The sequence below is a fragment of the Salvelinus fontinalis genome, unplaced genomic scaffold (assembly GCF_029448725.1).
Source record: "Salvelinus fontinalis isolate EN_2023a unplaced genomic scaffold, ASM2944872v1 scaffold_0080, whole genome shotgun sequence".
NCBI classification, from domain to species: domain Eukaryota; kingdom Metazoa; phylum Chordata; class Actinopteri; order Salmoniformes; family Salmonidae; genus Salvelinus; species Salvelinus fontinalis.
Window position 1 is genome coordinate 329,497 of NW_026600289.1, and position 27,086 is coordinate 356,582.

A 27,086-nucleotide genomic window follows, 5' to 3' on the forward strand; every position below is an offset into this window, starting at 1 on the left:
TTTGAGTGTGTGTGTCCAGTGTGATTGTGTGTGTGTGTCCAGTGTGAGTGTGTCCAGTGTGAGTGTGTGTGTGTGTCCAGTGTAAGTGTGTCCAGTGTGAGTGTGTGTGTGTGTCCAGTGTAAGTGTGTCCAGTGTGTGTGTGTGTGTGTGTGTGGGTGTCCAGTGTGAGTGTGTCCAGTGTGTGTGTGTGTGTGTGTCCAGTGTGTGTGTGTGTCAGGTTATTATTTCAGGGACACTGAAGACTCTTCATAATAAACCCTAAACCCTGGATAGAGGGGCTCAGTGAATGTGGAGGTGAATGTGATCAGGTGGGTCAGTGTGTCAGAGGAGGCTCTATAGAAGGACAGAGTACCGGCTGACCAGTCCAGATACACTCCTACTCTGTGGGAGCTGAAGGGGCGGACGTCTATGGTAGTGGGATTATTATTGTGCCTGGCAGAGTAACTGTTGTCAGAGCAGATCAGACACCAGGACTTGTCATTGTATCCAAGACAACAGTCATCATCCCTTCCTCTCCTGCTGATTCCTTTATATGTCACTCCTATAACAGCCCCCATTATCCCACTCCACTCTACCTCCCAGTAACAGCGCCCAGTCAGAGGCTCTCTACATAGCACCTGTCTACAGACCTTAAATCTCTCTGGGTGATCAGGATACGGCTGCTTCTCTGTCCTACATGTCACCTTTCTGTTCTCCTCAGACAGAGAGAGGCGTCTGTTTACTGTGTTGAGGTCCAGTGTGAGATCACAGACATCTGATGGATGAAACCAGACACAATATTAGAAATCATCATCATTCACATTAGAATGTTAACTCACTTTTCACTAATTCATTTAATGTAGATGTTTCTAGGTATCAAAAGGAGAAGTTAAGGTAACTTGAGACTTGTTGAATGATCATATGTTATACTGTATGGTAATATAAAACACACTTATTCCCATTAATTACAGGCCACAAAAACACACACACACATTTGTTATGTAACACAAACGCGCCACAGAGACACAGACACACACACACACACACACACACACACAGTCAAAGCAACTCTTTGTAAACGTTGGTGTCCCTGATTTCTGCTTCTGTAGAACTATAGCTGATATTTAATATGACCAAGTAAGTAATGATGGTGGTCTTTGACTTTGACTTAACTTGAATTAAGACTTATTCTTAGTCATATTCTTCATAGCAGTCAATACTCACATTTTCTAAGCCCAGGTTTCATTGTGTTCTCTCCACCATGTTCCACACTGTAGCGATAAGCAGAAGAACAGACAGTCATTGAGTGATACACCTGAACTCACACACACACACACTGGACACACACACACACACACACACACACACACACACACACACACACACACACACACACACACACACACACACACACACACACACACACACACACACACACACAGTCAGCATATAACCTTGTCCAAGTGGTGGTCAGAATGTTTATCTTAACTAGCCTGATAAGTCCAACATGTCTGATATGAACATTGACATAAACCCTCTACATACTTGAGTTTCTCCAGTCTGCAGTGTGGATCCTCCAGTCCAGCAGAGAGCAGTCTGACTCCTGAGTCTCCTGGGTGATTGTAGCTCAGGTCCAGCTCTCTCAGGTGTGAGGGGTTTGACCTCAGAGCTGAGACCAGAGAAGCACAGCCTTCCTCTGTGACTAGACAGCCTGACAGCCTGCAAAGAGTCAAATCATATTAAAATCACACTGTTATTCTTTGGTGGTGAAAATAGTGGCAGTATATTTCTCTCCATATTCATGTCACACCCTGATATGTTTCACCTGTCTTGTGATTGTCTCCACCCCCTCCAGGTGTCGCTTATTTCCCTGGTGTATATATCCCTGTGTTTCCCTGGTGTATATATCCCTGTGTTTCCCTGGTGTATATATCCCTGTGTTTCCCTGGTGTATATATCCCTGTGTTTCCCTGGTGTATATCTCCCTGTGTTTCCCTGGTGTATATATCCCTGTGTTTCCCTGGTGTATATATCCCTGTGTTTCCCTGGTGTATATATCCCTGTGTTTCCCTGGTGTATATATCCCTGTGTTTCCCTGGTGTATATATCCCAGTGTTTCCCTGGTGTATATATATCCCTGTTTCCCTGGTGTATATATCCCTGTTTCCCTGGTGTATATATCCCTGTGTTTCCCTGGTGTATTTATCCCTGTGATTCCCTGGTGTATATATCCCTGTGTTTCCCTGGTGTATATATCCCTGTGTTTATCCGGTGTATATATCCCTGTGTTTCCTCGGTGTATATATCCCTGTGTTTCCCTGGTGTATATATCCCTGTGTTTCCCTGGTGTATATATCCCTGTGTTTCCCTGGTGTATATATCCCTGTGTTTCCCTGGTGTATATATCCCTGTGTTTCCCTGGTGTATATATCCCTGTGTTTCCCTGGTGTATATATCCCTGTGTTTCCCTGGTGTATATATCCCTGTGTTTCCCTGGTGTATATATCCCTGTGTTTCCCTGGTGTATATATCCCTGTGTTTCCCTGGTGTATATATCCCTGTGTTTCCCTGGTGTATATATCTCTGTGTTTCCCTGGTGTATATATCCCTGTGTTTCCCTGGTGTATATATCCCTGTGTTTCCCTGGTGTATATATCCCTGTGTTTCCCTGGTGTATATATCCCTGTGTTTCCCTGGTGTATATATCCCTGTGTTTCCCTGGTGTATTTATCCCTGTGTTTCCCTGGTGTATATATCCCTGTGTTTCCCTGGTGTATATATCCCTGTGTTTCCCTGGTGTATATATCCCTGTGTTTCCCTGGTGTATATATCCCTGTGATTCCGGTCTCTCTGTACCAGTTCGTCTTGTATGTTCATCAAGTCAACCAGCGTTTTTCCCTACTCCTGTTTCTATTCTTTTTTGATAGTCCTCCCGGTTTTTGTCCCTTGCCTGTTTTCTGGACTCTGTACCCGCCTGCCTGACCATTCTGCCTGTCCTGACCTCTAGCCTGCCTGACCTCTAGCCTGCCTGACCATTCTGCCTGTCCTGACCTCTAGTCTGCCTGACCATTCTGCCTGTCCTGACCTCGAGTCTGCCTGACCATTCTGCCTGTCCTGACCTCGAGTCTGCCTGACCATTCTGCCTGTCCTGACCTCTAGCCTGCCTGACCAGTCTACCTGTCCTGACCTCTAGTCTGCCTGACCATTCTGCCTGTCCTGACCTCTAGCCTGCCTGACCATTCTGCCTGTCCTGACCTCTAGCCTGCCTGCCCATTCTGCCTGTCCTGACCTCTAGCCTGCCTGACCATTCTGCCTGTCCTGACCTCTAGCCTGCCTGACCATTCTGCCTGTCCTGACCTCTAGCCTGCCTGACCAGTCTACCTGTCCTGACCTCTAGCCTGCCTGACCATTCTGCCTGTCCTGACCTCTAGCCTGCCTGACCATTCTGCCTGTCCTGACCTCTAGCCTGCCTGACCATTCTGCCTGTCCTGACCTCTAGCCTGCCTGACCATTCTGCCTGTCCTGACCTCTAGCCTGCCTGACCAGTCTACCTGTCCTGACCTCTAGCCTGCCTGACCATTCTGCCTGTCCTGACCTCTAGCCTGCCTGACCATTCTGCCTGTCCTGACCTCTAGCCTGCCTGACCATTCTGCCTGTCCTGACCTCTAGCCTGCCTGACCAGTCTGCCTGTCCTGACCTCTAGCCTGCCTGACCATTCTACCTGTCCTGACCTCTATCCTGCCTGACCTCTAGCCTGCCTGACCATTCTCCCTGTCCTGACCTCTATCCTGCCTGACCATTCTGCCTGTCCTGACCTCTAGCCTGCCTGACCATTCTGCCTGCCTTGACCTCTAGCCTGCCTGACCATTCTGCCTGTCCTGACCTCTAGCCTGCCTGACCATTCTGCCTGTCCTGACCTCTAGCCTGCCTGACCATTCTGCCTGTCCTGACCTCTAGCCTGCCTGACCATTCTGCCTGTCCTGACCTCTAGCCTGCCTGACCAGTCTGCCTGTCCTGACCTCTAGCCTGCCTGACCATTCTACCTGTCCTGACCTCTATCCTGCCTGACCTCTAGCCTGCCTGACCATTCTCCCTGTCCTGACCTCTATCCTGCCTGACCATTCTGCCTGTCCTGACCTCTAGCCTGCCTGACCATTCTGCCTGCCTTGACCTCTAGCCTGCCTGACCATTCTGCCTGTCCTGACCTCTAGTCTGCCTGCCAAACTGTACCTCCTGGACTCTTATCTGGTTATGACCTTTTGCCTGTCCACGACCATTCTCTTGCCTACCCCTTTTAGTATATTAATAAATATCAAAGACTCTAACCATCTGCCTCCCGTGTCATCTGGGTCTCGCCTTGTGTCTTAAACCACACTGCTATTCTTTGAGGGTATCACCTTTTATTTGAGGGTAGTTTAATACATGTCTGTTTCACAGTTTAGAAAAATAAAACATGCTAACCTCTCACCATTAACCTCAAATAAAAGGTGACATTCTGTACTGTCACCTAATATGAAACATTATATCTCAAATCCAAAATGCTGGAGCATAACACCAAATGTAAAACTGTAAGCTTCACTGTCCAAACACATATGGTGTGGACTATGTGTGTCTGGTAAACACATGTGGATCTGGTGAACAGTTATCACTTGTTGACCAACTACAGGAATACTGACCTCAGAGTCTCCAGTTTACAGTGGGGATTCCCCAGTCCAGCAGAGAGCAGCTTCACTCCTGAATCCTTCAGGTCATTGTTACTCAGGTCCAGCTCTCTCAGGTGTGAGGGGTTTGACTCCAGAGCTGAGACCAGAGAAGCACAGCCTTCCTCTGTGACTAGACAGCCTGACAGCCTGCAAAGAGTCAAATCATATTAAAATCACACTGCTATTCTTTGGTGGTGAAAATAGTGGCAGGATATTTTTTTTTTAACATATTCAGATATATCAGTGTCCTGAAACCTGCCATATCTATTCAGAAAATTAATGTATCATTATTAGAAATGACAAACTATCAAAGTATTGCTTGTAGATAGAAACATGTATTTTACAAATATTTGAGTAGACTGACCAGACCAGTTTAAAAAGCAGTATCAGTCAAAAGACAGACAGTGAGGTATCAGATTTAGATTGTATTGAGTATACAGACCACACCATATCTATTTTGACAGTGAAGAAAACATTTTAAATGTTGCTCTATACTCCAACATTTTGGATTTCAGATCAAATGTTTCATATGAGGTGACAGTATATAATGTCACCTTTTATTTGAGGATAATTTAATACATATGTTTCACCATTTAGAAATGAAAGCACTCTATGTATCTAGTCCCCACATACTTTGATAATTTGAAGTCGTAAATATTCTGATCAATTTACTTATAGTGTATTAAAGTAGTCAAAAGTGTAGTATTTGGTTCCAAACTCATTGGTTGCATTTGCAGTTTGTTTTGGTTGTGTTTTGGGTTGTGTTTTGCCCAATAGTAACTGAACTGTGGATGATGACTGGAGTAATTTTCTGTCTAAGGGAGTAGATAACACGTTTCTAAACACTACTAAATTAATCCTGATTAGGCCTTGATTAATACAAATCATAAATAAATAATGAATAATAACACAAAGAGTTGGTTTGAACAGATCTGAATCAGGATACTAAGAGTTGGTTTGAACAGATCTGAATCAGGAAACTAAGAGTTGGTTTAAACAGATCTGAATCAGGAAACTAAGAGTTGGTTTGAACAGATCTGAATCAGGACACTAAGAGTTGGTTTGAACAGATCTGAATCAGGACACTAAGAGTTGGTTTGAACAGATCTGAATCAGGAAACTAAGAGTTGGTTTAAACAGATCTGAATCAGGAAACTAAGAGTTGGATTAAACAGATCTGAATCAGGACACTAAGAGTTGGTTTAAACAGATCTGAATCAGGAAACTAAGAGTTGGTTTAAACAGATCTGAATCAGGAAACTAAGAGTTGGTTTGAATAGATCTGAATCAGGACACTAAGAGTTGGTTTAAACAGATCTGAATCAGGACACTAAGAGTTGGTTTAAACAGATCTGAATCAGGAAACTAAGAGTTGGTTTAAACAGATCTGAATCAGGACACTAAGAGTTTATTTAGCTTTTTGGCCATCAAGGGAAACTCTATGTCTGGCGCAAACCCAACACCTCTCATCACCCCGAGAACACCATCCCCACAGTGAAGCATGGTGGTGGCAGCATCATGCTGTGGGGATGTTTTTCATCGGCAGGGACTGGGAAACTGGTTAGAATTGAAGGAATGATGGATGGCGCTAAATACAGGGAAATAATGGAGGGAAACCTGTTTCAGTCTTCCAGAGATTTTGAGACTGCTAAAGCAACACTCGAGTGGTTAAAAGGGAAAAATGTAAATGTCTTGGAATGGTCAAGTCAAAGCACAGACCTCAATCCAATTGAGAATCTGTGGAATGACTTACAGATTGATGTACACCAGCGGAGCCCATCCAACTTGAAGGAGCTGGAGCAGTTTTGCCTTGAAAAATGGTCAAACATCCCAGTGGCTAAATGTGCCAAGCTCATAGAGACAAACCCCAAAAGACTTGCAGCTGTAATTGCTGCAAAAGGTGGCTCTACAATGTATTGACTTTGGGGGGGGGGGGGGGGGGGGGGTGAATAGTTATGCACACTCAAGTTATTATATTTTTTATTTATTGGTTGTTTAACAATAAAGAATATTTTGCATCTTCAAAGTGGTAGGCATGTTGTGTAAATCAACTGATACAAACCCCCAAAACATCTATTTTAATTACAGGTTTTTAGGCAACAAAATAGGAAAAATGCCACGGGGGTGAAAACTTTTGCAAGCCACTGTACATACATAAATATGTATGTGAAAGGTGACATTCTGTACTGTCATCTAATACGAAACATTATATCTCAAATCCAACATGCTGGAGCACAACACCAAATGTAAAACTGTAAGCTTCACTGTCCAAACACATATGGTGTGGACTATGTGTGTCTGGTAAACACATGTGGATCTGGTGAACAGTTATCACTTGTTGACCAACTACAGGAATACTGACCTCAGAGTCTCCAGTTTACAGTGGGGATTCCCCAGTACAGCAGAGACCAGATTCACTCCTGAATCCTTCAGGTCATTGTTACTCAGGTCCAGCTCTCTCAGGTGTGAGGGGTTTGACTCCAGAGCTGAGACCAGAGAAGCACAGCCTTCCTCTGTGACTAGACAGCCTGACAGCCTGACAAAGAGATCATTATGACTTCAAAAACACTGTTAATTTAACACCAGTAGTGTAGAAGGACAATGGCAGATGCATTTGGTTTATTCTCTCAAACAACATATAGATTCATCTTCCATCTCCTAGAATTGTCTGGTCATAATGTTATACTAATGTAAACATCAATGCATTGATTCAGTATGTTATTCAATATAATATTATATACATATTATAATACATCATTTTCTCTAAACTGAATATTGCTTCCTGATGATTAGTTCTTATATGTCATTTTATTTACTCACAGAACAGCTCTGGAGGCTTTGACCACTGGCAGCAGCCTCAGAAGACCTTCCTCTGATCTGGAGTATTTCTTCAGGTCAAACACATCCAGCTCCTTTTCTGAAGTCAGCAACACAAAGACCAGAGCTGACCACTGTGCAGGTGACAGTTCGTCTTCTGAGAGACTTCCTGAACTCAGGTATCTTTGGATCTCCTCCACTAGAGAATGGTCATTCAGTTCATTCAGACAGTGGAACAGATTGATGCTCGTCTCTGGAGAGAGATTCTCCCCGATCTTCTCCTTGATGTACTTGACTGTTTCTTCATGGGTCTGTGAGCTGCTTCTTGTCTTTGTCAGTAGACCTCGTAAGTGCTTCTGATTGGACTCCAGTGAGAGGCCCAGAAGGAAGCGGAGGAAAAGGTCCAGGTTTCCCGTCTCACTTTGTAAGGCTTTATCCACAGCACTCTTGTAGAAAGTAATTTCAGACTTGTCGTTTGTTTGCTGTTTGTCCATTAGATTCTCATTGTTGTTGATGAATGAGAGGAACACATATACAGCAGCCAGAAACTCCTGAATGCTCAGATGAACAAAGCAGTACACCTTGTCCTGGTACAGCACACATTCCTCTTTAAAGAGCTGTGTGCACAATCCTGAGTACACTGAGGCTTCACTGACATCAATGCCAGCCTCTTTCAGGTCTTCGTCATAGAAAATCAGATTGCCATTCACAAGCTGCTGAAAAGCCAGTTTTCCCAGTGACAGAATGCTCTCTTTATTCCAGTGTGGACCTGTCTCTTCTTTCCCAAGATACTTTTCATTCTTCTGTTTGGTATGAAACACCACAAGGTGTGTGTACATCTCAGTCAGAGTCTTGGGCATCTCTTCTTTCTTATGTTTCAACATGTGTTCAAGGACTGTTGCAGAAATCCAACAGAAGACTGGAATGTGGCACATGATGTGGAGGCTCCTTGATTTCTTTATGTGTGAGATGATTCTGCTGGCCAGGTCCTCATCACTGAATCTCTTCCTGAAGTACTCCTCCTTCTGTGGGTCATTGAACCCTCGTACCTCTGTCACCTGGTCAACACACTCTGAAGGGATCTTATTGGCTGCTGCAGGTCGGGTAGTTATCCAGAGGAGAGCAGAGGGAAGCAGATTTCCCTTGATGAGATTTGTCAGCAGAACATCCACTGAGGTTGACTCTGTGACGTCCCAACAGATCTTGTTCTTCTGGAAGTCTAGGGGCAGTCGGCACTCATCCAGACCATCAAAGATGAACAGAACTTTGTACTTGTTGTAGATGGAGATTCCTGATTGTTTGGTTTCCATTGAGAAGTGATTGAGAAGTTCAATGAAAGTGTGTTTGTCCCCTTTCATCAAATTCAGCTCCCGAAAAGGGAATGAAAATACAAATTGGACATCCTGATTTGCTTTTCCTTCAGCCCAGTCCAGAATGAACTTCTGCACAGAGACTGTTTTTCCAATGCCAGCGACTCCCTTTGTCAACACAGTTCTGATACGTTTGTCTTGTCCAGTTAAGGGTTTGAAGATGTCGTTACATTTGACTGCAGTCTCTGGTCTTGCTTGTTTCCTGGTTGTTGTCTCAATCTGTCTCAGCTCATGTTCATTATTGACCTCTCCTGTTCCACCCTCTGTGATGTAGAGCTCTGTGTAGATCTTATTGAGAAGTGTTGGGTTTCCTTGTTTAGCGATCCCCTCAAATACACATTGAAACTTCTTCTTTAGATTAGATTTGAGTTCACGTTGGCAAATCACAGCAAGCTCATCTGAATCTAGAAATAACACAGACGATATTAATATTACGTCTGTTTTAATGACTACAGTATTGTAAGATGGTTATAACGTTTTACATTATAATAATTGATTCTCTTAACTGACTGTATAAATGTGTAAATGTTTTCATAATGCATTACGGACTGGTGTGACTGATTATATTATTTTTGGTATTATTGATCGTATTATTAATGTTCTCTCTCTCTCTAAATTAATCACCACAACACATCCCTGCTGCTACTTGATGAGGTCACTAGGTGTTGTGTTAAGGCTAGAGGTCGACCGATTAATCGGAATGGCTGATTAATTAGGGCCGATTTCAAGTTTTCATAACAATCGGAAATCGGTATTTTTGGACACCGATTTTGCAGATGTTTTTATATATTTTTTTTTACACCTTTATTTAACAAGTCAGTTAAGAACACATTCTTATTTTCAATGACGGCCTAGAAACGGTGGGTTAACTGCCTCGTTCAGGGGCAGAATGACAGATTTTCACCTTGTCAGCTCGGGGGATCCAATCTTGCAACCTTCAGGTTAACTAGTCCAACGCAATAACGACCTGCCTGCCTCTTGTTGCACTCCACAAGGAATGCAGTAAGCCAAGGTAAGTTGCTAGCTAGTATTAAACTTATCTTATAAAAAACAATCAATCAATCATAATCACTAGTTAACTACACATGGTTGATGATATTACTAGATATTATCTAGCTTGTCCTGCTAGATAATATATATAATCTGACTGAGCATACAAGCATACAAGTATCTAAGTATCTGACTGAGCGGTGGTAGGCAGAAGCAGGCGCGTAAACATTCATTCAAACAGCACTTTCATGCGTTTTGCCAGCAGCTCTTCGTTGTGCGTCAAGCATTGCGCTGTTTATGACTTCAAGCCTATCAACTCCCGAGATGAGGCTGGTGTAACCGAAGTAAAATGGCTAGCTAGTTTGCCAGCAGCTCTTCGTTGTGCGTCAAGCATTGCGCTGTTTATGACTTCAAGCCTATCAACTCCCGAGATGAGGCTGGTGTAACCGAAGTAAAATGGCTAGCTAGTTAGCGCGCGCTAATAGCGTTTCAAACGTGCTCTCACCACTGGTGTCCCCCAGGGCTCTGTTCTAGGCCCTCTCCTATTCTCGCTATACACCAAGTCACTTGGCTCTGTCATAACCTCACATGGTCTCTCCTATCATTGCTATGCAGACATATCAGTGTGGATGACGGATCACCACCTCAAGCTGAACCTCGGCAAGACGGAGCTGCTCTTCCTCCCGGGGAAGGACTGCCCGTTCCATGATCTCGCCATCACGGTTGACAACTCCATTGTGTCCTCCTCCCAGAGCGCTAAGAACCTTGGCGTGATCCTGGACAACACCCTGTCGTTCTCAACTAACATCAAGGCGGTGACCCGTTCCTGTAGGTTCATGCTCTACAACATCCGCAGAGTACGACCCTGCCTCACACAGGAAGCGGCACAGGTCCTAATCCAGGCACTTGTCATCTCCCGTCTGGATTACTGCAACTCGCTGTTGGCTGGGCTCCCTGCCTGTGCCATTAAACCCCTACAACTCATCCAGAACGCCGCAGCCCGTCTGGTGTTCAACCTTCCCAAGTTCTCTCACGTCACCCCGCTCCTCCGCTCTCTCCACTGGCTTCCAGTTGAAGCTCGCATCCGCTACAAGACCATGGTGCTTGCCTACGGAGCTGTGAGGGGAACGGCACCTCAGTACCTTCAGGCTCTGATCAGGCCCTACACCCAAACAAGGGCACTGCGTTCATCCACCTCTGGCCTGCTCGCCTCCCTACCACTGAGGAAGTACAGTTCCCGCTCAGCCCAGTCAAAACTGTTCGCTGCTCTGGCACCCCAATGGTGGAACAAACTCCCTCACGACGCCAGGACAGCGGAGTCAATCACCACCTTCCGGAGACACCTGAAACCCCACCTCTTTAAGGAATACCTAGGATAGGATAAAGCAATCCTTCTGACCCCCCCCCTTAAAAGATTTAGATGCACTATTGTAAAGTGGCTGTTCCACTGGATGTCATAAGGTGAATGCACCAATTTGTAAGTCGCTCTGGATAAGAGCGTCTGCTAAATGACTTAAATGTAAATGTAAACGTCACTCGCTCTGAGCCTTGGAGTGGTTGTTCCCCTTGCTCTGCATGGGTAACGCTGCTTCAAGGGTGGCTGTTGTCGTTGTGTTCCTGGTTCGAGCCCAGGGAGGAGCGAGGAGAGGGACAGAAGCTATACTGTTACACTGGCAATACTAAAGTGCCTATAAGAACATCCAATAGTCAAAGGTTAATGAAATACAAATGGTATAGAGGGAAATAGTCCTATAATTCCTATAATAACTACAACCTAAAACTTCTTACCTGGGAATATTGAAGACTCATGTTAAAAGGAACCACCAGCTTTCATATGTTCTCATGTTCTGAGCAAGGAACTGAAACGTTAGCTTTCTTACATGGCACATATTGCACTTTTACTTTCTTCTCCAACACTTTGTTTTTGCATTATTTCAACCAAATTGAACATGTTTCATTATTTACTTGAGGCAAGATTGATTTTATTGATGTATTATATTAAGTTAAAATAAGTGTTCATTCAGTATTGTTGTAATTGTCATTATTACAAATACATGTTTTTTTTTTTAAATGGCCGATTAATCGGTATCGACTTTTTTGGTCGTCCAATAATCGGTATCGGTATCTGCGTTGAAAAATCATAATCGGTCGACCTCTAGTTAAGGCTGCTACAATATCATTGAGTTACACAGCTACTTTAGCTGTACTTTAGCTACAGCTTTTAAATGTTATAAAACAGCATTCAACATGAGGCAGACAGATCTTACATTTCTCCAGTGTGTCAGCAAGCTCCTTCTGGTTCATTTTCCTCAGGACGTGCAGTGTGATCTTCAGAGCCCCCTCTCTGGCACTGCTCTCCTGCTTCTCATCTTCAGCATCCACCACTTCCTGCTTCTGACTCTCAAAGCCTTCTGGGAGTTCTGGACTAAGAATCCTCTTGAACATCTTCAGCTCGTTCTTCACAAATGTCATAATATTCTCTTCAAGCAACTGAAATAAATTAAGTAAATAAGTTAAGCAAGAGACAAAATGCTTTCTCATTACCACATTAATGAATGATTGACAGATCAACTTTACTTGAGGTAAACAAAAACAAATGTACATAACAGGACCACATACACTGAATATGGAGGCCAGGTCTGTTTGATGACTCTGGGAAGACTGACCACTGAGAATCTCTGACTCTGATCTCTCCTGTTGGTTTCTGTGGACAAAACATGAGATTACATCTCCTCATCCAGGGAGTACACAGACACACACACACACACACACACACACACACACACACACACACGGACACACACACACACACACACACACACACACACACACACACACACACACACACACACACACACACACACACACACACACACACACACACACACACACACACACACACACACACACACACACACACACACACAGGGAGGGGATGTTGTGTTTGTTTAATATTGTTTTAGGACTATGAAAATGGACAAAATGATTAGCCTATGGATTATGAAAACATCAAAAATAAATGGGAAAATGGGAGAGGAGAAATGACTAGAGACAGTGTTGTTTAACTCACTGACCATGACCCATGAGTTCTTCTTACCTTTGTTCAGTAGAAAAGTCTCCCTCTCTAAACGTTATAGGTTGAACCATAGACTGGTCACTCTTCATGGACACACAGCTGGGTACAGGGGAGGCTGGTCTCTCCTGCTTGATTGGACTTCAACACAACAGAGACAAACATTACATCTCTCATCTACTCTGAGCTCAGATGGGGAAACAACAGTTTCATTCCAAAATATTATATATCACTTTTCAGAAATGTTGGTAAATTAGCTTTTATTGTTAAAAGAAATTCTGAAATAAATGGTTGTGTTTTCTCACGATCTAATGGCTGGGTTGTTCTATGACAGACATGTATTTGTTTATAATCTATCACTTCACTTCAGAGAGACAAATGTTTTTTTTTTTGCAAAATGCTATATAAGTAGTACTGCTATATTTTACACAGTCAAATGTAACAAATAAATACATTTTAATACAGTACAAAAGATACACTTGTGACATCAATATTAAAAAAGTTTTAAAAAAAGAATTCAATAATATGAGATCTGTATCTGATCTGTTTACATTGGACATTTTATTCATTTAGCAGATGTTTTTGTCCGGTTTCCCAAAAGCATTTTCTTCATCATTAGAATCTTTGTTGCAGCGTCGTTAAATCTCTGTTTAAAAAAACCTTGAAAACGTAATCTAGCACCTGTCTCAGACCACTAGAACAGCTGAGTAATCTAACACCTGCCTCAGACCACTAGAACAGCTGAGTAATCTACCACCTGTCTCAGACCACTAGAACAGCTGAGTAATCTACCACCTGTCTCAGACCACTAGAACAGCTGAGTAATCTACCACCTCCCTCAGACCACTAGAACAGCTGAGTAATCTACCACCTGTCTCAGACCACTAGAACAGCTGAGTAATCTACCACCTGTCTCAGACCACTAGAACAGCTGAGTAATCTAACACCTGTCTCAGACCACTAGAACAGCTGAGTAATCTACCACCTCCCTCAGACCACTAGAACAGCTGAGTAATCTACCACCTGTCTCAGACCACTAGAACAGCTGAGTAATCTACCACCTGTCTCAGACCACTAGAACAGCTGAGTAATCTAACACCTGTCTCAGACCACTAGAACAGCTGAGTAATCTACCACCTACCTCAGACCACTAGAACAGCTGAGTAATCTACCACCTGCCTCAGACCACTAGAACAGCTGAGTAATCTAACACCTGTCTCAGACCACTAGAACAGCTGAGTAATCTACCACCTGCCTCAGACCACTAGAACAGCTGAGTAATCTAACACCTGTCTCAGACCACTAGAACAGCTGAGTAATCTACCACCTGCCTCAGACCACTAGAACAGCTGAGTAATCTAACACCTGCCTCAGACCACTAGAACAGCTGAGTAATCTACCACCTGCCTCAGACCACTAGAACAGCTGAGTAATCTACCACCTGCCTCAGACCACTAGAACAGCTGAGTAATCTACCACCTACCTCAGACCACTAGAACAGCTGAGTAATCTACCACCTACCTCAGACCACTAGAACAGCTGAGTAATCTACCACCTGCCTCAGACCACTAGAACAGCTGAGTAATCTAACACCTGTCTCAGACCACTAGAACAGCTGAGTAATCTACCACCTGTCTCAGACCACTAGAACAGCTGAGTAATCTACCACCTGTCTCAGACCACTAGAACAGCTGAGTAATCTACCACCTGCCTCAGACCACTAGAACAGCTGAGTAATCTAACACCTGTCTCAGACCACTAGAACAGCTGAGTAATCTAACACCTGTCTCAGACCACTAGAACAGCTGAGTAATCTACCACCTGCCTCAGACCACTAGAACAGCTGAGTAATCTACCACCTGTCTCAGACCACTAGAACAGCTGAGTAATCTAACACCTGCCTCAGACCACTAGAACAGCTGAGTAATCTAACACCTGCCTCAGACCACTAGAACAGCTGAGTAATCTACCACCTGCCTCAGACCACTAGAACAGCTGAGTAATCTAACACCTGTCTCAGACCACTAGAACAGCTGAGTAATCTAACACCTGCCTCAGACCACTAGAACAGCTGAGTAATCTAACACCTGTCTCAGACCACTAGAACAGCTGAGTAATCTAACACCTGCCTCAGACCACTAGAACAGCTGAGTAATCTACCACCTGCCTCAGACCACTAGAACAGCTGAGTAATCTAACACCTGCCTCAGACCACTAGAACAGCTGAGTAATCTACCACCTGCCTCAGACCACTAGAACAGCTGAGTAATCTACCACCTGCCTCAGACCACTAGAACAGCTGAGTAATCTACCACCTGCCTCAGACCACTAGAACAGCTGAGTAATCTACCACCTGCCTCAGACCACTAGAACAGCTGAGTAATCTAACACCTGCCTCAGACCACTAGAACAGCTGAGTAATCTACCACCTGTCTCAGACCACTAGAACAGCTGAGTAATCTAACACCTGCCTCAGACCACTAGAACAGCTGAGTAATCTAACACCTGTCTCAGACCACTAGAACAGCTGAGTAATCTAACACCTGCCTCAGACCACTAGAACAGCTGAGTAATCTACCACCTGCCTCAGACCACTAGAACAGCTGAGTAATCTAACACCTGCCTCAGACCACTAGAACAGCTGAGTAATCTAACACCTGCCTCAGACCACTAGAACAGCTGAGTAATCTAACACCTGCCTCAGACCACAAGAACAGCTGAGTAATCTAACACCTGCCTCAGACCACTAGAACAGCTGAGTAATCTAACACCTGCCTCAGACCACTAGAACAGCTGAGTAATCTAACACCTGCCTCAGACCACTAGAACAGCTGAGTAATCTAACACCTGCCTCAGACCACTAGAACAGCTGAGTAATCTAACACCTGCCTCAGACCACTAGAACAGCTGAGTAATCTAACACCTGCCTCAGACCACTAGAACAGCTGAGTAATCTACCACCTGCCTCAGACCACTAGAACAGCTGAGTAATCTAACACCTGCCTCAGACCACTAGAACAGCTGAGTAATCTAACACCTGCCTCAGACCACTAGAACAGCTGAGTAATCTACCACCTGCCTCAGACCACTAGAACAGCTGAGTAATCTACCACCTGCCTCAGACCACTAGAACAGCTGAGTAATCTACCACCTGCCTCAGACCACTAGACCAGCTGAGTAATCTAACACCTGCCTCAGACCACTAGAACAGCTGAGTAATCTAACACCTGCCTCAGACCACTAGAACAGCTGAGTAATCTACCACCTGCCTCAGACCACTAGAACAGCTGAGTAATCTAACACCTGCCTCAGACCACTAGAACAGCGGAGTAATCTACCACCTGCCTCAGACCACTAGAACAGCTGAGTAATCTAACACCTGCCTCAGACCACTAGAACAGCTGAGTAATCTACCACCTGTCTCAGACCACTAGAACAGCTGAGTAATCTACCACCTGCCTCAGACCACTAGAACAGCTGAGTAATCTAACACCTGCCTCAGACCACTAGAACAGCTGAGTAATCTAACACCTGCCTCAGACCACTAGAACAGCTGAGTAATCTAACACCTGCCTCAGACCACTAGAACAGCTGAGTAATCTACCACCTGCCTCAGACCACTAGAACAGCTGAGTAATCTAACACCTGCCTCAGACCACTAGAACAGCTGAGTAATCTAACACCTGCCTCAGACCACTAGAACAGCTGAGTAATCTAACACCTGCCTCAGACCACTAGAACAGCTGAGTAATCTACCACCTGCCTCAGACCACTAGAACAGCTGAGTAATCTAACACCTGCCTCAGACCACTAGAACAGCTGAGTAATCTAACACCTGCCTCAGACCACTAGAACAGCTGAGTAATCTACCTCAGACCACTAGAACAGCTGAGTAATCTAACACCTGCCTCAGACCACTAGAACAGCTGAGTAATCTACCACCTGCCTCAGACCACTAGAACAGCTGAGTAATCTAACACCTGCCTCAGACCACTAGAACAGCTGAGTAATCTAACACCTGCCTCAGACCACTAGAACAGCTGAGTAATCTACCACCTGTCTCAGACCCCTAGAACAGCTGAGTAATCTACCACCTGCCTCAGACCACTAGAACAGCTGAGTAATCTAACACCTGCCTCAGACCACTAGAACAGCTGAGTGAGTCGTTAGATGTTTTTTTCCCTTCCGTGTGACTTTATACACAGAAGATCTCTGCTAAATATAGAATCACATGGTTTATCAGTCTCTCTGTGACCACAGCTAAATTCAGAACAAAGTTCACTACTTGCATTTGATTCAAACAAGGGACGTATATAAATTTGCTTCAAATAAAAACCGAGATGACTGCATTAAAATATGAACAGTAGGATTTAGGACTATTTCAGTCATATTGTTCAATATATTGAGTTCTATTAAGTATCTTCAATACTTGAAGCCATAGGTGCTAATAGAAGCTGATCTGTGGTCAGTATTGTGACATAATTATAATGTTAAGGAAAGATTTGAATGGAGAAAACTGATCTGAGAGCAGCGCTCCCTTTCTTTCCATCCTATCAGTATTGATGCATGATCCACCGGACGTGATACCTTGTAGTGCTGCTGATCCTGTTTGTACTGGTCTGACTGCGGATATGGATCTCTGCCCTGTTCACCAGACGTGCTACGTTGCCCTTGTACCTTGTAAAGAAAAGAAAGGAAATAGTAACACAAAATAACAATAATGAGGCTATAAGGAGTACCTGTACTGAGTCAATGTGCAGGGGTACCAGGTAGTTGAGGTAATAATGAGACTATAAGGAGTATCAGTACTGAGTCAATGCGCAGGGGTACCAGGTAGTTGAGGTAATAATGAGACTATAAGAAGTACAAGTTTATAATTTTAAATGGCTAATTGATCATTACAAAGCCCTTTTGCAATTATGTTCTCACAGCTGAAAACTGTTGTGCTAATTAAACAAACAATAAAACTGTCCTTCTTTAGACTAGTTGAGTATCTGGAGCATCAGCATTTGTGGGTTCGATTACAGGCTCAAAATGGCCAGAAACAAAGACTTTCTTCTGAAACCCTTCAGTCGATTCTTGTTCTGAGAAATGAAGGCTTTTCCATGCAAGAAATTGCTAAGAAACTGAAGATCTCGTACAACGCTGTGTACTACAACAGCCTTGTCTTCTATATTGACTGCCTCGCCTGGTTCACCAACTACTTCTCAGATAGAGTTCAGTGTGTCAAATCGGAGGGCCTGTTGTCCGGACCTCTGGCAGTCTCTATGGGGGTGCCACAGGGTTCAATTCTCGGGTCGACTCTTTTCTTTGTATACATCAATGATGTCGCTCTTGCTGCTGGTGATTCTCTGATCCACCTCTACGCAGACGACACCATTTTGTATACGCCTGGCCCTTCTTTGGACACTGCGTTAATAGGGCTAGGGGGCAGTGTTCAGAACTTCGGATAGTTTGACGTGCCCAAAGTAAACTGCCTGTTACTCAGACCCAGAAGCAAGGATATGCATATAATTGGTTGTATTTGATAGAAAGCACTTTGAAGTTTCTAAAACTGTTAAAATATGCCTGTGAGTTTAACAAAACTGATATGGCAGGCGAAAACCCGAGGAAAATCCATCCAGAATTTTATTTTTTTGAGCTCCCATGCCATTCCTATGTTGGCCTGTTGCATTTCCAACCAAATAGCACCCAGATTGCAGTACCTATGGCTTCCACTGGATGTCAACAGTCTGTATACAAGGTTTCAGGCTTGTTTAAAAAAAAAAAACAAGTAGTTGTAGTTTATCCAAGGTGTTCCTCACAGGGACTGTAGTCTTGTGGCGCGCGTGAATGAGGGCGCGCCTTTCGTTATTTATCTCCGGTATTGAACATACTACATTCCGTCTTAAATTTGATCGTTTATTTACATATTAGGGAACCTGAGGATTGATTAGAAACGTTGTTTGACTTGTTTGGACGAAGTTTACCGGTAACTTTTTGGATTGCTTTGTCTGCATGTTGAACGAGTTGAACGGGTGGATTACTGAATCAAACGCGCAAAAGAATGGACTTTTTCGGGATATAAAGAAGGACTTTATTGAACAAAATGACCATTTGTTGTGTAGCTGGGACCCTTGGGATTGCAAACAGAGGAAGATCTTCAAAGGTAAGTGATTTATTTTATCTCTATTTCTGATTTTTGTGATGCCTGTGCTTGTTTGAAAAATATGTGTATGCTGGGCATATGTGGGGCGCTGTCCTCAGACAATCAAATGCTATGCTTTCGCCGTAAAGCCTATTGTAAATCGGGCAAAGCGGTTCGATTACCAAGATTCAAAGCTAAAGAATGATGAATGACACCTGTATTTTCATGAATGTTTAATAATATGATTTTTGCATTTTGAATTTCGCGCTCTGCAATTTCAACGGATGTTTCCGTAGTGGAACGCTAGCGGGACACCGAGCCGTAACAAACTTTCAGACGAGCTTCAATGCCATACAACTCTCCTTCCGTGGCCTCAAACTGCTCTTAAATGCAAGGAAAACTAAATGCATGCTCTTCAACCGATCGCTGCCCACAGCCGCCTGCCCGCCCGACTAGCATCACTACTCTGGATGGTTCTGACTTAGAATATGTCGACAACTACTAATACCTAGGCGTCTGGTTAGACTGTAAACTCTCCTTCTAAACTCACATTAAGCATCTCCAATCCAAAATGAAATCTAGAATCGGCTTCCTATTTCGCAACAAAGCATCCTTCACTCATGCTGCCAAACATACCCTCATAAAACTGACTATCCTACCGATCCTTGACTTCGGCGATGTCATTTACAAAATAGCCTCCAAAAATCTACTCAGCAAATTGGATGCAGTATGTCACAGCGCCATCCGTTTTGTCACCAATCCCCGTATGCTAACCACCATTGTGACCGGCCCTCGCTTCATATTCGTCGCCAAACACACTGGCTCCAGGTCATCTATAAGTCCTTGCTAGGTAAAGCCGCGCCTTAACTCAGCTCACAGGTCACCATAGCAGCACCCACTCGTAGCACGCACCCCAGCAGGTATATTTCACTGGTCACCCCCAAAACCAACTCCTACTTTGGCCGCCTTTCCTTTCAGTTCTCTGCTGCCAATGACTGGAACGAACTGCAAAAATCACTGAAGCTGGAGACTTATATCTCCCTCACTAAATTTAAGCATCAGCTGTCAGAGAACCTTACCGATCATTGCACCTGTACATAGCCCATTGGTAAATAGCCCACCCAACTACCTCATCCCCATATTGTTATTTATTTTTTGTTCCTTTCCACCCCAGTAAATCTACTTGCACATTCATCTTCTGCACATCTATCACTCCAGTGTTGAATTGCTAAAAATTAATTATTTCGCCACTATGGCCTATTTATTGCCTTACCTCCCTAATCTTACTTAATTTGCACACACTGTATATAGACTTTTCTATTGTGTTATTGACTCTACATTTGTTTATTCCATGTGTAACTCAGTGTTGTTCGTGAATATAAAGCTGAAATAAATTTTAAAAACTGCTCCCTTCACAGAACAGCACAAACTGGCTCTAACCAGAATAGAAAGAGGAGTGGGAAGCCTAAGCAAAAGGACAAGTCCATCCGAGTGTCTAGTTTGAGAAACAGACTCCTCACAAGTCCTCAACTGGCAGCTTCATTAAATAGCACCCGCAAAACACCTGTCTCAACATCAACAGTGAAGAGGCGACTCCGGGGTGCTGGCCTTCTGGGCAGAGTTGCAAAGAAAAAGCCATATCAAAGACTGGCCAATAAAAATAAAAGATTAAGATGGGAAAAATAACAGAGACACTGGAGAGAGGAACTCTATGTAGGTAGTCCATAAAAAATCTGCCGTTTCCAGCTACAATAGTAATTTACAACATGAATAATGTCTACACTGTATTTTTGATCAATTTGATGTTATTTTAATGGACTAAAAAAATTGCTTTTCTTTCATAAACAGGGACATTTCCAGGTGACTCCAGACTGTTGAACGGTAGTGTACATGTAGGTAGGGGTAAAAGTGACCATCAGGATAGAGATTACATCTCCTCATCCAGGGAGTACACACACACACACACACACACACACACACCCACACACACACACACACACACACACACACACACACACACACACACACACACACACACACAGGGAGGGAGGGAATGTTGTGTTTGTTTAATATTGTTTTAGGACTATGAAAATGGACAAAATGATTAGCCTATGGATTATGAAAACAACAACAATAAATGGGAAAATGGGAGAGGAGAAATGACTAGAGACAGTGTTGTTTAACTCACTGACCATGACCCATGAGTTCTTCTTACCTTTGTTCAGTAGAAAAGTCTCCCTCTCTAAACTCTGGAGGAGGCTCCATAGACCAGTCACTCTTCATGGACACACAGCTGGGTACAGGGGAGGCTGGTCTCTCCTGCTTGATTGGACTTCAACACAACAGAGACAAACATTACATCTCTCATCTACTCTGAGCTCAGATGGGGAAACATAAGAAGAGTTTCATTCCAAAACGCTATATATCCATTTTCAGAAATGTTGGTAAATGAAATGTTATTGTTTAATAAAGAAAATATAAAAGAGATTGGTGTGTCTTTTCACTATCTAATCATTGCATGGGGTTGTTCAATGACATACATGTATTTGTTTATATCACTTGATGGTTTCATTTAAAAAATTAAATAATTGCAAAATGCTATATATCTACCTCACTCTCAAATGTGACTGAACGGCTCGATTCGGTCTCATGGAGCAAAATATGAAATTGTGTTTTTTACATTTGATAAAATTAGATACTAGAACATTTTATTTTATTTTTTTATTTCTCCTTTATTTAACCAGGTTGGCCAGTTGAGAACAAGTTCTCATTTACAACTGCGACCTGGCCAAGATAAAGCAAAGCAGTGCAACACAAACAACAACACACAGTTACACATGGAGAAAACAGACGTACAGTCAATAACACAATAGAAAAGTCTATATACAGTGTGTGGAAATGGCATGAGGAGGTAACGCAATAAATAGGCAATGGTAGCGAAGTAATTACAATTTAGCAAAATTAAAACTGGAGTGATTTAGAGATGGGCTGTGTACAGCTGTAGCGATCGGTAAGCTGCTCAGATAGCCGATATTAAAGTTAGTGAGTGTCACGCCCTGGCCTTAGTATTCTTTGTTTTCTTGATTATTTTAGTTAGGTCAGGGGGTGACATGGGGAATGTATGTGTAACAGTATAACTTTAAACCGTCCCCTCGCCCATACCCGGGCGCGAACCAGGGACCCTCTGCACACATCGACAACTGACGCCCACGCAGCGTCGTTACCCATCGCTCCACAAAAGCCGCGGCCCTTGCAGAGCAAGGGGAAATCCTACTTAAGTCTCAGAGCAAGTGACGTAACTGATTGAAATGCTAGTAGCGCGTACCCGCTAACTAGCTAGCCATTTCACATCCGTTACACTCACCCCCCTTTCAACCTCCTCCTTTTCCGCAGCAGTCGTCCCCTCGCCCATACCCGGGCGCAAACCAGGGACCCTCTGCACACATCAACAACGGTCGCCCACGAAGCATCGTTACCCATCGCTCCACAAAGGCCACGGCGGCCCTTGCAGAGCAAGGGGAAATCCTACTTAAGTCTCAGAGCAAGTGACGTAACTGATTGAAATGCTAGTAGCGCGTACCCGCTAACTAGCTAGCCATTTCACATCCGTTACATATGTGTTTTTGTATTGTCTAGGGGTTTTGTAGGGTATATGGGTCAATGTCTTGTCTAGGTGTTTGTATGTCTATGGCTGCCTAGATTGGTTCTCAATTAGAGGCAGCTGTGGTTCATTGTCTCTGATTGAGAGCCATATTTAAGGCAGTCATAGGCATTGGGGTTTTGTGGGTAATTGTCTATGTTGTACGTTTGTTGCTTGTGTTATTGCACTTACGTCATTAGCTTCAAGGTCGTTTGTTGTTTTGTTTAGTTTGTTATCAGTGATTGTTTCGTGTTTTTTTGGTCCTCTCTCTCTCCCCGCAAGACGATCGTGACAGTGAGGGAGATATAAGTCTCCAACTTCAGCGATTTTTGTAATTCGTTCCAGTCATTGGCAGCAGAGAACTGGAAGGAAAGGCGGCCAAAGGAGGTGTTGGCTTTGGGGATGACCAGTGAGATATACCTGCTGGATCGCGTGCTACAGGTGGGTGCTGCTATGTGACCAGTGAGCTGAGATAAGACGGAGCTTTACCAAGCAAAGACTTATAGATGACCTGGAGCCAGTGGGTCTGGTGACAAATATGTAGTGAGGGCCAGCCGACGAGAGCATACAGGTCGCAGTGGTGGGTGGTATATGGGGCTTTGGTGACAAAACGGATGGCACTGTGATAGACTGCATCCAGTTTGCTGAGTAGAGTGTTGGAGAACATTTTGTAAATTCAAGGATCGGTAGGATGGTCAGTTTAACGAGGGTATGTTTGGCTGCATGAGTGAAGGATGCTTTGTTGCGAAATAGGAAGCCGAATCTAGATTTAATTTTGGATTGGAGACGCTTAATGTCTAGTCTAGCCAGACACCTAGGTATTTGTAGTTGTCCACATATTCTAAGTCAGAACTGTCCAAAGTAGTGATTCTAGGCGGGCGGGCGGGCGGGTGCAGGCAGCGATCGGTTGAAAAGCATGCATTTAGTTTTATGAGCGTTTAAGAGCAGTTGGAGGCCACGGAAGGAATGTTGTATGGCATTGAAGCTTGTTTGGAGGTTAGTTAACACAGTGTCCTTAGAAGGGCCAGATGTATACAGAATGGTGTCATCTGCATAGAGGTGGATCAGGGAATCACCAGCAGCAAGAGCGACATCATTGATGTATACAGAGAAGAGCAACATCGTTGATATATACATGAGAAAAGACTCGGCCCGAGAATTGAACCCTGTGGTACCCCCATAGAGACTGCCAGAGGTCCGGACAACAGGCACTTCGATTTGACGCACTGAACTCTATCTGAGAAGTAGTTGGTGAACCAGGCTAGGCAGTCAATTGAGAAACCAAGGCTGTTGAGTCTGCCAATAAGAATACGGTGATTGACAGAGACAAAAGCCTTGGCCAGGTGGATGAAGACGGCTGCACAGTACTGTCTTTAACTTCTTGAGAATACAGGGGGTGCTGTTTTCGCATTAGCATAATTGCCTCTACAGATTAAACTGCCTCTTATTCAATTATTGCTGTTACTATATGCATATAACCATATACCATTGGATAGAAAACAAGCTATGGTTTCTAAATCCGTTTCAATTTTGTCTCTGAGTGAAACACAGGTCATTTGACAGCACTTTCCCTGAGCCAGAAGAAGATTGCAAGATGTGTATGCTCGCTTCAACGCTCTGCCTATATATGGTCACGCCACCTATGACCCGAAACACACTTCATTCGTCTTCCTCTGGGTGTCAGGAAGACGTCAGAGGAGAAATTTTTTGTTTATCTTGTACTGACGTGAAATAAGACCTATTTCTTTAGCGTGACCGACAACTTCCGGTTTTCTGAAACGCGCGTTTTAGAGGTGCAATTGTCTTTTGTTATGCTGACGTTACGGATGAAAACTATCTCCGTCTCGAAGTTTGTTTGATACATGTGACCATATCATCGTAATGTATGTTTTTTCAATATAGTTTAATCAGATTATTTGAATTTTTTCGGGAGTTTTGCCGTGTTCCGTTCTGTGAGTTTTTTAACTTTGGACAGGGACCGTGCCAGTCGACCAGTACCCAGGCTAAATGAAGAGGGAAAGTTGCCATTGTGAATGGATTGAACGACTCATCAGGACTAAGGACACCTTGATCAACATTCTGATGAAAGATCAGCAATAGTAAGACCCAATTTACGATGTTATTTCATATATCTGTCGTGCATGTGAACTGGTCGGGCGCGCCCAGCTGGTTCTGGCTGGCGTGGTTATGCTAATTTAGCGCTACATTTTGTTTTCGCTATAAAACATTTAATAAATCTGAAATATTGTTTGGATTCACCAGATGTTGGGCTTTCAATATCTGTACGCTGTGTATTTTTTCTGAAATGTTTTAAGACAAGTAATTAGTTATATAACGTTGGTCTCTGTAATTGTTCTAGCTGCATCAGCACTATATCAGATTGCAGCTGCAATGTAGAACTGTGATTTATACCTGAAAAATGCACATTTAAAAAAAAAAAACTATGCTATACCATAAATATGTTATCAGACTGTCATCTTATGAATTTGTTTGTTGGTTAGTGGCTATCAATATCTTAGTTTAGCCGAATTGGTGATAGCACCTGATGGAGTAAGAAACTGTTGGAGTAAGAAAATGGTGTCTTTTGCTAACGTGTTTAGCTAATAGATTTACATATTGTGTCTTCCCTGTAAAACATTTAAAAAATCTGAAATGGTGGTTTTATTCACAAGATCTGTGTCTTTCATTGGGTGTCTTGGACTTGTGATTTAATGATATTTAGATGCTACTATTTAATTGTGACGCTATGCTAGCGATGCTAATCAGTGTGGGGGGGGTGGGGGGTGCTCCCGGATCCGGGTTAGGTACTCTGTAGAGGTTTTAATCGATGGCGGTTATGATATCGTTTAATTTAGTCTTATATGGCAAAATTTGAAATAGTGTTTTTTACATTGGATAAAAGTAGAGACTCAGAGCTAGAAAATGGTTTAACAGACACTACAGTTGAGGGATATTGGGAAAGTAATTCTGCTTTGAACGTTGATTAACTTGTAACCTCACTTGTGAGAAAATGTCCTTTGAATTTTTGGTACCTACTGGAGAGCTCTTCTTTGTCTACAGGGCTGTTATTTTGGCAGATAATGTCACCCATCTAAATAAATAGTTAATTAAAATAAATAATGAACTAAATGTATGGTGTTTTTGGTTGATGTCAGTTTCATTGTTTGTTATGCTATAAATGGTTATTTTATGGTTGAAAGTGGTGAAATGAACTAGAAAATGTTATATAATTACTACTTTAGTAAGGAATTACACATTATTCAGTACTACTGCAGTTGCTACATAATTTCAATAGATGGCAACATAAGACCACAAAATTATATTTCAGGAGATGAGTTCAGTTTTCTCCCTGGATACACCACCACTCCCCTCACAGGAAAACTCCTGTGTGCTTCTTCCTATCCCGTCCGTCACTGCTAACGCAAGAGGAAGGACTGAAAAAAGCATTTAACAGATTCCTGTGAAGTAATATAATGATCATTCATGTTTATTATTACCTGTTTTTATGCTCATGTTTTGAAATTATACTTCATTAACTTCTTATGGCTGAAGGGGCAGTATTGAGTAGCCTGGAAAGAGGTGCCCATTTCAAACGGCCTCGTACTCAATTCTTGCTTGTACAATATGCATATTATTATTACTATTGGATAGAAAACACTCTCTAGTTTCTAAAACCGTTTGAATTATTTCTCTAAGTGAAACAGAACTCCTTCTGCAGCCCGGATAGAACTCCTTCCTATCCGGAAGTGAGATTTCTGAAAGCGAGGTCTCTGTTCAAGAGCTTGTCTATAAATGGGCATGTCACTTAGGACTATAGATACACGTCATACACCTTCCCCTGGGTGTCAAGAGGAAGTGAGAGCAGAAATCAGTTGATTATCTTGTTCTGAGATTGAATACATCATCTTGGAATGAAAGGTCCGCCATTTATTTATTTTTCGAAAGCGCGAAGTTGGACCTGGACTCGCCTTCTGGAAAGCTTTCGTTATGGGCGAATACATTCCCCGGCTTAGATTTTATTTGATACATGTCACAATATCATCCTAAAGTATGTTTTTTCAATATAGTTTTATTATATTATTGAAATTTATTCGGGACTTTAGGCGTGTTGCGTTGTATGACTTTGTTGACGAAGGAGAGGTTAGCGCCGCATGGCCAGTGCGCTTGCTAATTCAAGAGGGAAAGAGTTCGTTCTGGATCCAAACAAAGACGGTTCTGGACAAAGGACCCCTTGTACAACATTCTGATGGAAGATCAACAAAGGTAAGGACCCAATTTGGGATGCTATTTCATATATCTGTCGAACTGTGCTATCGCTACCGATTACCTGGAATCAATGCTGTTGTGTGTTAGCTATTGCAGTAAGCTAATATAACGCTATATTGT

The 27,086-nt window shown here is 43.2% G+C and overlaps 1 protein-coding gene across 1 annotated transcript in view; it reads right to left on the reverse strand.

Annotated features, from left to right (window-relative positions):
- Nucleotides 1–211: 211 nt before the first annotated feature.
- The window catches only part of LOC129842960 (NACHT, LRR and PYD domains-containing protein 3-like), a 35,548-nt gene continuing 8,673 nt past the window's right edge, over nucleotides 212–27,086 (reverse strand). Inside the window, exons 3-13 of the mRNA XM_055911681.1 lie at nucleotides 21,276–21,392; nucleotides 17,521–17,610; nucleotides 12,958–13,074; nucleotides 12,480–12,564; nucleotides 12,128–12,350; nucleotides 7,504–9,274; nucleotides 7,046–7,219; nucleotides 4,657–4,830; nucleotides 1,526–1,699; nucleotides 1,205–1,251; nucleotides 212–755 (exon numbers count right to left, since the gene is read on the reverse strand). Coding sequence (XP_055767656.1) covers nucleotides 223–755; nucleotides 1,205–1,251; nucleotides 1,526–1,699; nucleotides 4,657–4,830; nucleotides 7,046–7,219; nucleotides 7,504–9,274; nucleotides 12,128–12,350; nucleotides 12,480–12,564; nucleotides 12,958–13,074; nucleotides 17,521–17,610; nucleotides 21,276–21,392 — 3,505 coding nt within the window. The 3' untranslated portion in view covers nucleotides 212–222. The remainder of the gene's footprint in view (nucleotides 756–1,204; nucleotides 1,252–1,525; nucleotides 1,700–4,656; nucleotides 4,831–7,045; nucleotides 7,220–7,503; nucleotides 9,275–12,127; nucleotides 12,351–12,479; nucleotides 12,565–12,957; nucleotides 13,075–17,520; nucleotides 17,611–21,275; nucleotides 21,393–27,086) is intronic.